The following is an 18,062-nucleotide window of genomic DNA, read 5'->3' as shown; positions in this document are numbered from 1 at the left end:
AGACCTGTTTTATAATCTCTGCACTACCTGTTTGGCTGCCAGAAGAGACTTTAAGATTCGTTTATTGATCTACAAATCTCTAAATGGTCTTGTTCCCAGTCGCTACTACATATCTCACATCGATTTTAGATATGTACCCGCTCGACCTCTTTGGTCGTCCGGTAGCTGTCTCTGGTTTACTCTAGGGGTGCAGTCTAAGACCCCATTAGGCACCATGGCCTCAAGCTGTGGAATGGCCGCAGGACCTGAGGATGGCAGAGAACATGGGCATCTTTAAAAGAAAACTTAAAACACAACTTTTTTAGTCTAGCTTTATCCAGTGTGTGATTGCTGTATCTATCACTTTGTGCTATAATTTCTTATTTTTTGCTTTTATTGCTAGTTTTATTATATTACCTTATATATTTTTCTTTTTCTTTGTTGAAATGATTCATTGTTAAACCTTAATGCTTTATGCTCTTATTTCCACTTCCTATTGTTACCTTGTATCTTTCCATCATTTTAGAAAAAGCTGTGGAAGATCGTTGTACAGTTTTATCAAACATTAAACATATACACTGTAAACAGTGGCATGGTAGTTAGTACTTCCCCCTTAAAGCAAGATCTTGGATATGAATCAGGTCACTTCATTACTGTTACCTTCTATTATCCCACCATTTTATAAGCATACATATAACTTGATCCCCAGCAAAAATGATAATGCACATGACAATTATAATCAGGTTCTCCATATTTAAAATCATCTTAAAATGTAGTTACCCAAAGCAAACTTTGTCATACTGTTTTATCACAGTTCCCACTAACAATATACCTGTACCTTATAGTTATTAAAATAAGTACTCAGTCATTTTCTAAAATACATACATAATAGTTTATTTCTCTCCCTCTTCAACATAAAGGTGTTATTCCCTAACCTCTTGCTGTCGCCCCTTGTACCTACCTGTTATTCCATTGTACAATACCATTAAGTGTTTTATTGATTCCCCATACAAGCCACACCTTTAAATCAGAAGGGTTCGGTCATAATATAAGACATCAATACATGGACTTGCTGATCAATCCTTGTCAGTTTGTTTATATTATCAATTTTATTGAATGAACTACAATAGACCACTGTATATCGTTGTTGGATGAGTACTTGAATAAGGGATTTAATATTCCAGTAGTAGCTCAGTTAATATTCTAACAGTGAAAGCACCGTAAACAATGATGTCATACTCTGCTGTCCATTTCAGTACTTTCAGTTTCTACTACTCTGACCTGTCAGTGTGAGGTCTCCCTCTCTTGGCCAAATTGCTGCTTAACATCTTCATTTTGTTCAAACATTTAGTATACTGTATGATTACATCCCAGATGCACCAAACTGATGTCAAGGAGCTGCTTCTGTTAAAGGCCAACGGATGAAATACCTTGTGTCATTGTGTCAGTGGTTAAAAAGTTGCTCTTGAACATACCACAAAGAAGGCTACTATATCTGTTATTAGACTACAAATCTAAATGCTGGTGTAATTTCTCATTCTTTATGCAAGTTTTCCAAGTTGTACATAATTCAAGCTTTCAGAACCCAGATGCAGACAATGCTCACATTTTGCTCATTTTCAATCAAGAAAAGTTAATATTTGCATATTATTTATCTTTTGATATACATTGGCAGTGACAGTGGTAGATATTTGCTATAAATTTCATTAGTTATGTGTAGTAAAGTTATATAGTCCAAGTTACATTTCACACAGACAAAATTTATTTCAATGTCAAGAATAAACGGATATAAAATCTGGATGGCTGGGAAACAGTATGCTTTTGTGGTCCATTACAGCCATATTAGCATTTTTGCAGCACCCAAGAAGAACCCAAAGTATTGTAATTTGAATAGAAAACATTTTTGGGAAATGTGGCTCTTTTTTTCACTGGATCACTTTTTTTTTTTGCAGCAAACAAAGACCAGCCTACATAATGCATAAAGAGGCACCGCCAGACTGGGAACTCCGGCCAAAAGAAAGATGATCCCGTTGATCCATGAAGGGTACGTTACTGATGCCAGAGAAGGGAACTTCTCCTGTAAGTGGCAAAACTGTAAGATTAGTGCATTTGATATGCAACAACTGTCCAAACCTTAAGATGATAACTACTATAATGAGTTACTAACTATATGCTGCACAACAGAGGAACAACATCTACCTAAAAATATTTCGTATGCTATGTAATTTGTGTATTTTTCCCAATGGGCAAACAACAGAGAAAAGGTAACATAAAGTCAGGATGTCTAGGATGATATATTAGCTGATTATAGAGCTTGTGTGCTTACTGAGTTGGGATCCCACACCAAATAGGTGAGCTCTTCTTGCGCTTGTGTCACCAGGTAGAAAACTAAGATAACCAGAACAATGAGAGGACTGATGAACCTCCATGAAAGCTGCCAAAATAAGGAGGGCTTACGTCCGATCATGAACTTCAAGTCCTCATTGAACCTGCGCACAAGAGGATGTGAATTAGTTTTGGAATATGTATGAAGTCTTCCTACACTGGACTGGCGCACATCATGATGCTGCTGATACTGTATTATCATTCTGCAGCAAATATCAAAATGTAGAGCGCAGACGGACAAGTTGTTGCTAAAATGGACTGAATAAGCACTAACCTGTCTATGCCGTAGATGTAAACAACGGCTATCATCTCAAACAACCCAGTGGTCAAAAGGGGAACAGATCCAGCAAAGTTGTCAAAGAGAGTTACCCAATAAATCCCTGAATGCTGCGCAAACAGGAGCGTGATGATGAAGGCAACAAAACATGTTATTCCTGAAACACACATGAACAAAAATAAGCAACTTGTGTTAAAATTACAAACTTCCTTGGCAGATGAAAAACTGAGGAATTAGTTGTCAAGTTACCTGTCAGTGCTTCATGGGGCCATTTTTTAGGAAATACACGGAGGTCTTTCAGTGGGACCACCACTCCCTCAATGTTGCCAAACAGGGTTGAGAGTCCCAAGCAGAGAAGCATGATGAAAAAGAGGACAGACCAGGCTGGAGAACCAGGCATCTTGGTGATAGCTTCTGTGAACACAATGAAGGCCAGACCTGTTCCCTCTACTCCCTGGACAAACACACACATTAGTCACAATCCAGGTAGGAGCACAAACCAATTACAACGTGGAATGTGAGAAATTCATCAAGAGTCACCTCACTGAGCAGTGTGTGCATGCTACACAGTTTGATGTCCAGTCCAAGAACAGTATCTGGATGGGAGCTGTTGTAATGATTATAGGCTGCCTCATAGTTGTCCACAGTGATGCTGTCTTCAGGAAGGTCAAATGCATTTGATAATGCCATGATGTTACTGAGGAGAAAATGTGCCTCAGATTAAAAACTCTGGATGACTCAAATTTACATGTTTCTGTGAGGCTGCACTTATGCATAGCAGCGCTTAGAACTAAATGCTAACATCAGCATCCTCACAATGACAATGTTGGCATGCAGATGTTTAGCTGGAAACATTTACCAGATTCAACATGCTAGCAAACATTTGCTAATTAGCAATGAACACAGAGTCAGCTGCAGCCGATGGAAGTGTCATTTGTTTTGCAGGTCATAAACAAAATTATACTGTACACATGTCACACCGAGATCATATAATTATCCTGTGGAGAGTAGGAAAGACTGTAGCAAATGCCACAGAAATCCATCTAATAGTTGTTGAGACATTTCACAGCCTAGAGGAAAAGTCAGGGATCACAAGGATCATAGTCATCTGGAATCAGTGAATACTTGTACCAAATTTTATAAAAATCCATAGTTACTGACATATCTCAGTCTGTGCCAAAGTGGCTGCTCAACCAGCACTACCATCCCTAGAGCCATTCTGCAAGCCTGGCTAAAAGACTTTCTGTAGTAAATACCCTCCTAATGTGAATGATAACAGCAGCCAGTAACCCAATAAGTTATCAGAATCAGAATCAGAATTACTTTAATAATCCCCAGGGGGGGATGTGTTTATGTAGATAGATTTGAAAAACCTCTGAGACATATGCACTGAGGCCATAAAAATTGAGGAGTTTGAGTTAGATAGAAAATCAGCATTTCTTTTAATTGCCAATTTGTCATAATTGAAAAATGAACAAAACGTCCACTTAACTTGAAATTAACTGTACTTACTTGATCATGCAGTTGTCGTATTTCTCTGTGGCCCTGAAGCCAATGATGGAGTAGGTGACTGTGGCAGCATAGACTGAGGTCAAGCCAGTTACCACTGACAGGATCACAGCATCTTGCATGCAGTTGTTGCTTGGGAAAACAAATACACATTTTGGCTTTCAGTCTGAAAATGGCTACTGTCCTTTTTTTTTTTTTTTTTTTTTTTACAAATTAAGAAGCACCACCAACACTTACTGAACAGGGTTGTAGCTTGAGAAGGAGATGAGGCCTCCCCACGCCAAACCAAAGGAGTAAAAGACCTGGGCACCTGCATCCAGCCAAGTTGTTGGTTTAATCAACTCTGCTACCTGCAAAAGAGAGGCATACGTTGTGATCTTTGAGCTATGAGAAACAACTGTTTTGTGTCGAGATTTGAAACATACTTGTGGCGTGAAGAGGAACTTTATTCCGCTCAGGGCGCCTTTAAGAGTCAGTCCTCGGATCAGGAAGATGGCCAGTACTATGTAAGGCAGAATAGCTGTGACGTACACTGCCTGAGGTCATGACAAGAAAAAATGGAATTGATAGTGGACATTAATTTTTGAATTTTTTTTTTTTTTTATAAATGTATCATAATCAACTATTTGCTAAATCCCTCCCCCAAACATCAATTGTATAATCATATCGTGGCAGCTGTAACGAGGCACAGAGGCCCATCTGTCAAGCTTTGGACTTCTTCAAATGTTAAAAGTGGAGTGCATGGGGCTGCAGAAAGAGCGATACTCTGTACCTCAAGAGTTTGGATTGTGGGTTCTTCTTTTTACCCTCTGTGAAAATACAAGCTCACTGTGAGGAATAGATTTGACAGTGTGTTTACCTGCTATAAGCCATAAACACTGGTGTGTGGCAAGAGTGGGCCATTTCATACTACAGTATTTTCTTAGAGTACATGTAACAAAAGGGAAATGATCCTGGATGCTACAATACCAGTGTAGGGTAACATCAGAGACTCTATCCTGCTTTGTTTGATTTGGATAAGTTTACCCTCCGGATACTTCACCCAAGATGGCGCTTATGTTCATCAGACACTGCTGGTTAGTCCTCACCCTAAAAACTGAACCTCCTGTTACATAAAAAGTATGACTTTTCCATATCATACTGACACTGGGGCTCATTAGCACTACAGAGCAATGCATTCATTACTCCATGTCTTCAGCATTGTAATGCATCAGACTGTCAGACTGCATGACCACTCTGTTACAGTTGTTCCTTCTTGCAAGAAATAAAGGCGCACAAAGAACTCCTTGCAGCAAACTTTATTTTTCAGAAATTTCCATGATAGCATGAATTCTAAATTCTAATGCTATCAAAGGAGATCAGAGTAGCCAATGGCCCTGCATCAGTGTTGAGAGGCCTGCATGACATCAGCACCTTTCAGAGGCACAAGATCAGAAAGGAGGCGTGTCAACCTCCTGTCTGAAAGCCTGTGCAGACCAGCTGGCTCCCATCATCACACAGGTCTTCAACAGATCACTGGAGCTGTGTGAATCCCACCTTGGCTTCAAACATTCAACAACCATCCTGAAACCCTCTATCTCAGAGTTAAATAACTACAGGCCCGTCGCCCTCACATCTGTGGTCATAAAATCCTCTGGTGAGAGACTGGTGTTGGTCCACCTGAAGGGCATCACATCAGCTGTTGTGCCTCCTGAGGATATGTGCTCTCTCCACTGCTCTTCTCCCTCTACACCCAATAAACAGCCGGCCCTCTGGTGCAGTCATAACAACCTGGAGCTCAAAACTGTAGAGATGACAGCGGACCTCAGGAGGAGCCCTGCTAACACTGCCCCCCATCTCTTCTGTGTCTGGCTTGAACACCTTCAGGTTTCTGGGATCCAAAGTCTCCCCGGGCTTAAAATAGACATCAAACATTCATTCAATCGTTGAAAAAAGTCCCCGATGAGGACGTCCAGCTCAAGAATTTCACCTGCCTCAGACGCTCTGGCTCTACTCTGCAATCATTCAAGCTAGTCTTCGCATTCTTATCACTGTCTGGTTTGGATCGGCCGCCAAACGACAGATTGTCGAGACTGCAGAGAAAATAATTGGAGCCAATCTGCTCTCTATCCAGGACTTATACTTGTACAGATTCAGGGAACGTGCAGGAAACATCACTGCAGACCCATCACACCCAGGACACAACCTGGTTTAAGTACTACCCTCAGGGAGTCACTACAGATCAGTTTTTAATACGTACATATCATCATCATTGTCAGATATATATCTAAGTATAGCGTAAATACTGTATATAGTCAGGTATACATCCATCCATCCATTGTCTATACCACTTATCCGTCAGGGTTGCAGCCAATCCCAGCTGACTTTGGGCGAGAGGCGGGGTTGCCAGTCAACACAGGGCAGACACATAGAGACAGACAGGCACACAGATGTATGATTGTGCTGCTTTGATAGGAGCCTGAGTGGTCTGCTCATCGGCTCCTACATAACTCGAACCCTGGCCAGACAAGAGCTTGACAGACATGGCAACAGAAACGATGTGTAGCAAACACTCAGTTGACTGAAGGTTCAACAAACCTTTCCTGTCGTGTTGATGCCCCTTATGCAGCAGATAGCGATAACTGTCCAGGCAGCTAGCAGGCAGACTACTATGGGCCAGTGGATTCCTCCAGAGTCGGCTATGGAGGCCGAACTATTCAGGGTCACTCTGTAAAAGAAGTAATCTACAGTGGAGCTCCGTTGACACTCAGGTACAAATCCTGGAGGGGCAATGAATATGCATAAATAATGATGCTGTTGGGTTGCTTTGGTGTGTTGTGGGCTGAAAATGTGTGTGTTCTCCTTACCTGTCCCATTGTCATCGAGGGGACATTGGGCCCAAGGCAGTGGATTTTGAAAGGAGTTGAAGAGATACCACATGATCCAGGCTATTATGGTGTTGTAGTACAGTCCAACCAAAAAGGACACCAGCATAGAGGCTATACCTGAGGAGGACAGAATCATATAGGAAGCCAGATAATCACTCATTATGTATGTGTTGTTGTGATGCCAGTGGATCTGTTTTTTTTTTTGTTACTCATTTTACTCACCAATGCCAGTGAGATAAGGGTTGATGGCCCTCCACACTCCCACGCTGCCCATCCTGAGACGCTGGCCGATGGCAAACTCCAGCAGCAGGAGAGGCATTCCTTCTAGTACCAGCAGGATCAGGTAGGGAATCAAAAATGCACCTGAAAAATGTATGTGATAAGCTGCTGAGAGATTGACATAAATATCTGAATCCTGTATAAGAAGTGCCATGACATAAAAAGGTGCTGTGGACTTAAATGTTGTTAATATTATTGCCAGTTACCATGGGCAAGTGGTTCGCTATGTTGCACTTTCTCTTTAAAGCAACTTGGGTTTCCTCTTTTTATTAGGGTCGTGGTAATCCCAGTACTTTTTACTAATGCCAGAGGCTCTAGGGCCAGTATTGCTGGTCTGCCATTTGAGACTTTAGTCCAGACAAAAATTTATACCTACAACAATTCAATTGATCGCCATGAAATTTTGTACGGACATAAGCAGTGCCAAGAGGGTGGATCCTGCTAACTGTGGAGATCCTCCTGACTTTTCAGCAGGACTTTTTACCTTCATCAGGTTGAAATGTTATTTTGTGCGGTACTTTAGTTAATGGCCAAATACCAACAAAACTAATGACATTCAGAAGCTGATTGTAAAAGTTGCTAAACTACATTTAACATGGTGAACATTGTACCTGCTAAACATCATCATATAATTACTTGCTCTATGCAGATTAAGTTGTAGTTGCCTTGAGGAGGCATTACTTTGATTGATGGGACTTATCACTATGCTAGTATATTTTGGACAAAACGGGTCATACAGATGATGATAACACCATATGGTGTGTGAGGATGTTTGTGGGGTGGAAATATAGCAAGTATATAAAATGTTTATGAAGAAAATAAATTGCTGATAACAGCAATTAATAACGGTTAGATATTGACTACAGTACGCATTTCCTGTAAAGATTACAGATTTGCTGTGCAATGCTGTGATAGGCAAGGTTTATGACCTATTCACAGATAATAATATCCATCCATCCAATGTCTATAACGCTTATCCTCAAGGATCACGGGGGAACTGAGGCCAATCGCAGCTGACATTGAGGTTTCTCTTCATACATAACACATGAAAATGCAATTTCAGATCACTTGCCGCAGACTAAAATCTAACATTGGTGCTGTTTTGTTTACGTCTGTATTGTTCCATTACTGTGGCTGATGACGTGGACAGTGTGAACTGAACACTCTAGTTAACAAGTCACAGACAGATTGTACTATTGGAAACATGCAGATCTCGGAAATCTGTCTGTACTATAAATACTATTAATACTATTAATACTATTAGTTTTCTTAGCTGATACAAAGCTGACTCCCTGTCTGTAGCTCATACGTCTGTCATGCCAGAGGTTAGACATTACTTCAGAGGAGCGCATACTCTTGAGAATCATTGATGTATCTCGATGGTGATTTTAAACCACTCTCATTTTGCCATGAATGAGTCATGTATTTTTCTTGATTTTAGCCTTAGGTAAAAAGGACTAGTGATTTTATTTCAAGTAAAATGGTTAAGTTCACACTTCAGGTATTTGGCAATAGCTTTGGCTTTGTGCCGCCCCTCAGAGATCCATACTAATTCTGCGCTGCAAAATGTCCTTCAGAGAAGATAATTAAAGACCATAAAATGCCATAAATTCACACAAGATTGCAGTAAATCCACTCCTGAGTACCTCCGCCACTGTTTAATTTGCTTTAACATCATAATACACCACAGATATCCATTTACCCTCTGTGTCTAAGCTTACCTACCTCCTCCATGACTTTGACACAAGTAAGGGAATCGCCACACGTTACCAAGCCCGATACAGAAGCCCACACAGGTTAGGATGTACTGGGCTTTGTTGTCCCACTTGGGCCTATTCCCATCCTCCTCGTCCTCCTTCTGCATCCTTTCCAGGTCCTCATGATTAGGGATCCGGAGATCCAGTCCTGGGTTAGGGAGTACCAGCCTCATAGCAACCACTGAGCCAGAGAAGTATGTCTGTGGTTAGGCATTCCGGTCAGTCTGTGAGAATGTCATGGGAGCACTGCTGAAACTGGTTTATGATCTTTTACTGTATCTGTTCCAGTCCACAGATTAGCAAGAGCGCACTGTGTACTTTCGTCCTTTTGTGCACATTTAGTCACAAGTTCATTTGAATAATTAAACACTGACAGTACATTTTACATATAGTGTGCAAATGATTTATATCTTAAAAAGCAATAAAAAAAAAGGAATTAATTAATAGGTGGATTACACCGTGTCACACAGAGGTAGGAACAGACCATACGCACTGCTTAGGTTATTAGTTTAGTTTATTACCTTTATTTTATAGAACATTAATCTCACACACAGAGAAGAGATGTACTGTCGCAGATGTATCTACCACTAACACCAACACTCAACTAATGCCTTACAAATACAAGTTGAAAATTTAACAGGATGGTAAAAATCCTCCTTTTATACCAACTAGTATACAATTAGTTCAGAAACTTTAAAAACAACAAGTTGCTTTGGCCTTCCTGAGTTTCATTGTAGGACTATTAAATACAGGGGTTAAACAGGGTCAACGGGTGCAGGTTCATAACTTTAGTCAATGTTTGAATTATTAAGGGTGAGAAAGGTATGAAAATATATTGCTGAAGATGTGTGAGGATGACACAGAGAAGTGGAGGCCTGTGTGCCATCTAAACCCTGCTTATATATTAATCGTATCAGTAGTTAAACATGATTTTATAGATTTTTTTATCCATTAAATGTCTTTCAGGATGTGATTCAGCCAAAGGTAAAATCTGTTTTCTATTATGCTCCCTGGGCATGACTTGCTTATTCTCCATAAGGTCATCATAAGCGTGCTCACAGTTTTTACCTTAAGTTGTATTATTCCAGTTGGTTTGCCTTATTTCATTTTCAAGACTTTCTTTGGAATATATGAATAGATTTTCTTCCCTCTAATTTACATTTCCAAACCAGACCTTTGGCAACTTTCTTGCGACTCTCTTGCAATCATGATCTGATCTTTTATATGATCTGCCGTATTTATCAACATTTGATCCAGAAGATTTTGTTATTGTTGCACTTTTTATCACTTCTTATCAGATTGTTAATTTATATCACGTCATTCGTGGTATAACAGTGGCTCATAACGGCCAATTATGAGTCAAACCTCCATTTCTTTAAGAGCATTTCTTTAACATCACTCTTTAAAGCACAAGATAAATTGTCAAAGACGACTTGATCTATCAAAGGACATTACATTACAACAAAGGACATTTCAGGAGAGAGTGTGATGTTAACTCCAACATATCTCCAGGAATTTTAATTTGGTTACACTGAATTATTTCGTTAATATAAATCCTGATCCCACTTCTCTTGCTATACTCTCAATCTCATCTATAAGCACTGTAAGCTGGTATAGTAAAAACACCTGGCGGAAGATCAGAAACACACAAGTAATCGAGTGTGTAAATGGTCAAGAGGCGCTCAAGCTGTTCAGTCTTTAACACAATGCTCCTTATTATTAAGTGTCCACCGAAGGCATGATGCATGATGTTCAGGTGGAAACATTTCAGTTGTTTTATTGTTATGGTGCTGGTTTTATGCCATATTTGTGGCATGGATATTTGTTGCAGAGCCAGCTGTTAAAGGTCTACAAGGGGCGTCCTTCAGGTTTATCACATAATTACCATCAGCTGTAGCAATTTGTTATCAAAGTGTTTTATTTTAAAGAGATTTATTCAAAGGCAGGGAACAGAAACAGACATTTTGTTGGCTCAGTAAAAGAAATTCGAATTTTTGCATTGTTACAAGTGTTGCCAGGCAAAATCCTTAGATGTGCCTGAAGAATATCGTGAAGACATTCCACATGACCACTATTACTTAGCAGCATTTATTTCTTCAAACCACTTAGTTTGGCTTTCAAGTCTGAACTGGTGAGTGAATTATTAACAGATCATAACCTGACAGTTTACGACAGTGTGAGTGCAGTGCTGTAATATACATAAAGCATTAAAACGTGAAATACACCCCTCAACAATATGCCAAAAATCTTAAAAAAACAACATGTTGAAAGTTTAAACAAGAATTAACTCCTCTGTAGAAGATTATTTACAAAATATTAAAGTAAAACTTTATTTTTTTATACTAGACATGCTGGACACATAATATTAAAAGACAAGTTAGACATTTTTGGAAACAGAAAGTGAGATGGCATTGATATGACTCTCATAACACGTAAAGCACTTTGTAACTTTTGCGAATGCTGTATAAATAAAGTTTATTATATCTGCATGCTAAATATGAATGTACGCTAACTAGCTGCTGGCTGTGGCTCAGACACAGACGGCTGGTATCAATCTTCTTGTCTAATTCACTACAAAACAGTGAAAAAGCGCATTTCACAAAAGCCCAAACTGTCCCTTTAATGCACAATATGTTACATGTGAAACGTGACACAGCAGAAAACTAATATTACAATAGTATGAAAAGCAATAACAATTACTTTACATTATTTTACAGAAAATAATTTAGTACTACACAAATAAAAGTCAATAATTGCTAGCATGCTCTTCTACCATTATCCAGCGCATGAGGAAGAAAAAAGGCAGACGCTTTCGTGTTCATTTTGTCATTAAACATTCAAAGTAAACACTTAAAACTTCATTTTGTCGCTCATTTGTATTTTGGCAGAGATACTGTGTCGTCATCGGAGTCATCGGAGTCCCTCTGCTTGCAGGCTTTTCTCTGAATGAATTTGAGGAGGGCGAACACTGGGATGGCTAAACTTGGAACTCCGGCCAGGAGGAAGATGATGATGTAGATCCAGGAGGGAAAAGGACTCGGATGGAGTTGGGGGAATTCCGGCTACGACCAGATATGACAAAGGTGTGTTTTAAAACCATCATTCATGAGAAGAGAAAGCATTCAGTGAATTTCTCCTTAAGACATCATCTAAAAAAGTATTCAGGCTTAGATGAGCATACTTACCGACTCCTGGTCCCAGACCAAATAGGTGAGACTCTTGGTGACTTGGGTTACGAAGTAGAAAATCAAGATGAAGACCATAATGAGTGGACTAACCACCCTCCATGTCACCTGCCAGAAAATATTGGGCTTGTGGCCGATCATAAACTCAATGTCCTTGTTAAACCTGTTTGGAAGCAATAAGAGGGAGTCATAACGTCAGCTCAGTGTGTTTGAGAGGCTCCATAAAAGCCGACCTTGTGCTTTTATTAGATACATCAAATAAAGCAGCTTGTGTGGACCACTGAACACTCCACTTTGTCATATTAGTCTAACCTTGTGTCAGCTAAAAAAAACATTGCAATATTTTGCACTCTGGACACATTTTATAACTTACAAGTAATGTTTTAGTGCTTCCAATAACAATATTTTTGAAATTCTGAGGGAAAAAAAAATGCACATTTTTCCACATTCCTCATCAAAGTCATGCTACATCACAAGACAACGCGTCATTATCTCTCCTATGATAACTGACAGTCTATCTCTGTTTCAAGGTCAGAACACAACGCTCTGTTACTTCCTGCTATGTTTCAACTAAACTAGTGACTCAAGAAATGGGTATTATCTGCTCTCACCTCTGACACACTGTAATCCAGTGACTAAGTGAAATGTTTTTCTGTTTGTTTCTCATTGGTCTGGCTTAACACTACTGCCTTTGAGATTCCTGGATAGACTCACCTATCTATGCCATATATGTAGATAACAGAGAACATCTCGCAGAATCCAATGACCAGAAGGGGGATAGAGCCGGCGAAGTTGTCAAAAAGAGCCAGCCAGTAGTTTCCAGAGCGCAGGGAAAATATGAGCCCCAAAGCGAAAGATATTAGGCAAGTCAGACCTGAAAAAACACGACACGAAAAAAAGTGGTTACACACATCTCCCAGGACCAATCCCGATGTGAGATGGTATTTTATACTTGCTAGGAGTTACCGCAGAAAATTTCCTTGGGCCAAGTTTTGGGCAGCACTTTAAGGTCCTGCAAAGGAACCACCACTCCCTCGATGTTGCCGAACATAGTGGAGAGGCCGAGGCAGAAGAGCATGATGAAGAAGAGGACGGCCCAGAGAGGAGAAACGGGCATCTTGATGATGGCTTCTGTGAACACAATGAAGGCCAGGCCTGTTCCCTCTACACCCTGAAGGAGTGGCAGCAAACATTTCAACCACAGGCCTTCTGCTAAGTCATTTCAGTGAGACTGGAAACGGACAAATTTGCAGATAATGGATTAATCAGCAAAAGTGGTCAAATATTCAAATGTTACCTGACTGAGGAAATTGTGCATGTCACAGATCTGTAGATTTAATCCACCAATGATATCTGGATCTGTCTGGTTGAGGTAGGTCAAAGTCTCATGGTAGTTGCTTTCTGTGATGTTGTTTTCAGGATAGTTGAAGGCATTTATCAGCTTCATGATGTTCCTGCGAAAAGCACGCATGTATTTGTATCCTGAGAACATTATTTCTTAAGGCTTTCTTTTGTGTGATTTGAAACTCACATATCCATGCAGTCGTCAAATTTTTGCGTGGCCCTGAAGCCGATGATGGAATAGATGACTGTCGCTGAGTACACTGAGGTGCAGCCATTGATGATGGAGATGAGGACGGCGTCCTGCTCACAGTTGTTGCTACGAGGAAATTCCGATCAAGTGAGGACCTTTGTTCAAAAGCAGGTTCATTGTATGACTGTGCAGTTAAGGCAGTTACTTACTGAACAGAGTTGTAACTGGAGAAAGAGATGAGGCCTCCAAAAGCCAAGGAAAATGAGTAGAAAACTTGAGCACCAGCATCCAACCAGGTCTGTGGATTTAATAACTCATTCACCTACGAGAGTATAGAAATTAGATTGTGTGGAAAGTAAGTAGTAAGTAGTAGAAACTGAGCTGAGATTCCTATGCAAATTACAGTGCACATGACAGTACACTCCAGCCCCAACTGTTTCAGCCATTGTTAATAATTAATGTGTGAAGGTGTCCACCAGGATTATAGTTTTCTGAATCTTCAAGGACACACATTAAACCAGGAGTTCAAAAAATATGAGCTGTTGTATATGTAAGTGGGTGATAAAGCGAGTGCCAGTTTACATAAGCTAAAATGATTTAGCTAAATTCTTATCAGAATATTACTCACATTTGATTTCTCAATTTTCCGTTTGCAGCCATAGGGATTATCTGTGCTTATCTTAACTACTAGAAATAGTTTGGCATTAGCTAAACAGCAGCTGCTTATCTTAACTTAGCATTAGGAATGGGAATGTGGAAAAAAGAAAAATCAGGAGCTGTCTGCAGGCACCATAATCTCCCTACATGCACCTCCGGTTTGTTAAATCTGTAAAAACAAACCCGCAGCGTGAAAATATCATCATTTTAGAGTAAGGGTATATCAAGTAACATTAGTTAATGCAGTTATAAGCATTAACTAACACTTAATTAATACAATAATAAGCATTACGTAACTGTTAACAGATGTCCCTTAACATTTAAGGGATTACATGTTAATTAAGGTGCTAACTAATATTGTAAATGCTTGTAAGAGGGTGTGCCTGCACCCCCTGTTAGCTCCATATTCCACTTATGGAGAGCCTAAGTTGAATAAAAGTCCTGCAACCATTAGAAAAAACGAAATATACGTTTTTGTCGTTATTTTCATACAGCTGTGAAATCATCCCCTTTAAAGACCACTAAAATTGTTTCCAAAATGAAAGAATCACATTTTTTTTTACACAGTTGGCTTGAAGTCTCCATCCTTTTAAATGTGGAATGAATCATGTCGTTAACAGATGGTTGTCGTGATGAACTGATTTGCTGATTGTTTCAAATTTACAACAGTCACAAAGAGCAATAATATATGGTTAATTATGGTTAAGTGATGCTTGTACAGCACTATTAAGCATTTATGAAGTGTGACCTAAGGGATACATGCTGTCAATTTAACAATATAACTGTGGTAGTAATGCTCACACAGTGTGGCATGCACAATAATTCACGGGTGAGGCTGGAAGTGAAGGATTGTAAACACTACGATAATAAAGGGATGAGCAAACCTCCGCATGAAGGAGTGGAGTGAGTCCACTAATCTCAACCTTAATAAGTTAGAGTTAGAGGAAGGCAGTATCAATAAATGTTAACAAGAGACATTTGTTACCATTACTTAATGCTTATTATTGTACCAATGAACTGTTAGTTAATGCTTATTACTGTATTAAGCAATGTTAGTAACATCTTTATAAACCCGCAGTTTTGATACCTTATTTAGCATGAAAACCACAAGTAAATGATGACTAGGTATATTAGTTAGTTAACGTTACTTAATTCTTCTTATTTTATTAACCATGGTAATACAATCTTTATAAACTATTGAATACGTATTAGTTAATACCATAGTTTCTGTGAATGCCATTAGTCAATCAGTAGATAATTAGTTAGCTCTTAAGTAACTGTTAATTAATTAACTGTTAAAGCTTATTACTGCATTAACTAATGTTGATTGATATACCCTTACCGTGAACCTCACGGTGACGACAACACTTCAGGAAGTAACACATGAACTCCTATAAAACCAAAACACTGTTTTCCCTTGTTTAATCCCTTCCATTGCTGATCTAATGGACAGATGTGAGAGTGATATAGGTCTGATTCTTGGTTAGACAGCAAAAAGGCTTTAAAATGTCTGCGTAATATTGATTTAATATGACATGTCGGTTGATGTGCTGCATCAGTGCTTACATCTGGTGTGAAAAGGAACTTAATTCCAGCTAAAGAGCCTTTCAGCGTCAGGCCTCTGATGAGGAAGATGGTGAGGACCAGGTATGGCAGAGTGGAGGTGATGTAGACAGCCTGGGAAATGAGAAACGGCGAAATGAGTCGCGCCTGTGTGATGTACCTGTGCATTTGACCGAACATGTACTCCAAAGCAGATATTACTTAGATTATACAGATGTAATGTGACTTTCAGACCTTTCCAGAGGTCTCGATTCCGCGGATGCAGCAAACATAGAGCACAGTCCAGGCAGCTATCAGGGATAGCACCATCCACCACTGCATACCTCCAGACTCATCGATGGCTGTGGAGGTGTTCAGAGTCTCTCTGTACCAGAAGTAGTCGACAGTGCTGCTCCGAGCACACTCCTCTACCAGACCTGATAGACAGATGAAGAGATAGCGACCGGTAAACTTAGGATCATATAGTTAAGAACAAGATGTCAGCAACCTTGGAAAGAAATGTTATCACAGATTTTATAGCAGATGAGTGTACAGCAGATGAGTGTTTTTTCTCTGTCAGATTGTTTTCTTGATGGAAGAAGGGATACCTGTTCTGTTAGCATTGAGAGGGCATTGACTCCAAGGCAGAGGGTTCTGAAAGGAGTTGAAGAGATACCACATAATCCAGGCCATGATGGTGTTGTAGTACATGCCCACCAAAAACGAGACAAACAGGGACGCAATACCTGCAACAAAATGAAACGATTAGTCTCGTGGTAATGGTTTTTTAAACAAGAGGTATCTGGTCATAAACCAGAGTATAATTCTTTGATGATTTTATTTCCTTAAAACAATAAAGTAACTTGCATTTTTTTTTTACCTACCAACTCCCGTCAGGTACGGATTGATTGATCTCCACACGCCCACGCTGCCCTTCCTCAGGCGCTGACCGATGGCAAATTCCAGGTGCAGCAGTGGGATTCCCTCCAAGACCAGCAGGATAAGGAACGGGATCATAAAGGCTCCTGGAGGTACATTAACTTTTAGCAGCTAAAGGTTTCAATGTGAACCAATTTCACTGATTCACTGACTGATTTTTAAACTTTTAAGAGAAACAGGTATATCTAGCATTTTTTTTTTACCTCACTTGGGAGCAAAATTATCTCAAGAGAAAACCGATCTGAACTGCTACAAATACTACATCTCTGCAGCCTGTAAGCATTTGAAGCACTTAAAAAGAATACGCTGAATGTGTTGCTAAAGAGCTTGAACAGATAACACCCAATCTCATCCCGGCTTACCTCCTCCATGGCTTTGGCACAGGTAAGGGAACCTCCAGACGTTGCCAAGTCCCACACAGAAGCCCACACAGGTGAGCAGATACTGGGCTTTGTTGTCCCATTTTGGCCTGTCCCCGGCCTCTTCCTTCTCCATCCTCTCCAGGTCCCCATGAGAGGGGATCCGGTCATCCAGCCCTGGGTTTGGTATCTTCAGCTTCATGCTGGCTTCTTGTGAACTTCACTGGACACAGAAATTGTAAAATGTAGCCGTTGAGTCTCCCTTTGGTAGCTTAGTTGTTTGTTTTGCTACTTTCCTGAGAACCTTCGTGGGGCCGTGTCCTTTCTCATGCAGTCTGCTCTGTGCACTGTCCTTCTCAGAGTCCTCTACCCTTACTGTGTGTCCTGGGAAGGGGCACCGAGGTATTTCTTTTGACCTATGGCACCTAGACCGTGGTTATCAGTAGCTCATTGCAGTCTGTGTTGTATTATGTAATGTCAGCAAGTTTGAGGCACAACCTCTTTGATAATGGTTAATGCATCACCATTGTCAAAACGTTTCCCCCACAAGATGGCTTTTACTGATACATCAGAAACATTTAGAGGAGCGTTCTGTCGGTGGTTTACTTAGTATATCATTCCTTTTAAAAGTGCACACAAGCATAGCTGAAGCATTCAAATGTGACAATAACTACAGTTTTTGTGTCCATTTATTAACAGAAACACTCTACAGTCAGGGGCAACACTTTTCCCATTATAGCTTATCTTAAATATCAGACCCCGCCTTTTCCCATCCTTGAGAAACTAAATTGTT

At 40.0% G+C, this 18,062-nt stretch overlaps 2 protein-coding genes across 4 annotated transcripts; both read right to left on the bottom strand.

Annotated features, from left to right (window-relative positions):
- Positions 1-1,537: 1,537 nt before the first annotated feature.
- Positions 1,538-9,291, bottom strand: LOC139215306 (sodium-dependent neutral amino acid transporter B(0)AT1-like). 3 transcript variants are annotated; one of them, XM_070846231.1, is made up of 12 exons: positions 9,022-9,291; positions 7,240-7,380; positions 6,997-7,134; positions 6,728-6,909; positions 4,576-4,686; positions 4,388-4,500; positions 4,154-4,282; positions 3,182-3,338; positions 2,891-3,095; positions 2,639-2,798; positions 2,306-2,468; positions 1,538-2,071 (listed from the first exon to the last, which is right to left on the bottom strand). In XM_070846231.1, exons 1-12 carry the CDS (start codon positions 9,224-9,226, stop codon positions 1,913-1,915), a joined length of 1,863 nt encoding a protein of 620 aa, XP_070702332.1. In that variant the 5' UTR covers positions 9,227-9,291; the 3' UTR covers positions 1,538-1,912. The 3 variants fall into 3 exon arrangements, with proteins under 3 accessions (XP_070702332.1, XP_070702333.1, XP_070702331.1); XM_070846232.1 differs by having other exon boundaries at positions 1,538-2,056; XM_070846230.1 differs by having other exon boundaries at positions 1,538-2,056; positions 4,388-4,686.
- Positions 9,292-10,973: 1,682 nt separating this feature from the next.
- On the bottom strand, positions 10,974-17,686 carry LOC139215241 (sodium-dependent neutral amino acid transporter B(0)AT1-like). The gene is given in 13 exon segments (XM_070846145.1): positions 10,974-11,945; positions 11,948-12,115; positions 12,239-12,401; positions 12,953-13,112; positions 13,205-13,409; positions 13,536-13,692; positions 13,770-13,898; positions 13,982-14,094; positions 15,996-16,106; positions 16,227-16,408; positions 16,580-16,717; positions 16,856-16,996; positions 17,273-17,686. Coding segments are annotated over 13 exon segments (1,908 nt in total). The 5' UTR covers positions 17,472-17,686; the 3' UTR covers positions 10,974-11,903.
- Between the last annotated feature and the right edge of the window lie 376 nt (positions 17,687-18,062).

This window comes from Pempheris klunzingeri, chromosome 16 (genome assembly GCF_042242105.1).
Source record: "Pempheris klunzingeri isolate RE-2024b chromosome 16, fPemKlu1.hap1, whole genome shotgun sequence".
In the NCBI taxonomy this organism is placed as follows: domain Eukaryota; kingdom Metazoa; phylum Chordata; class Actinopteri; order Acropomatiformes; family Pempheridae; genus Pempheris; species Pempheris klunzingeri.
This window is presented reverse-complemented; position numbering and strand designations above follow the sequence as displayed.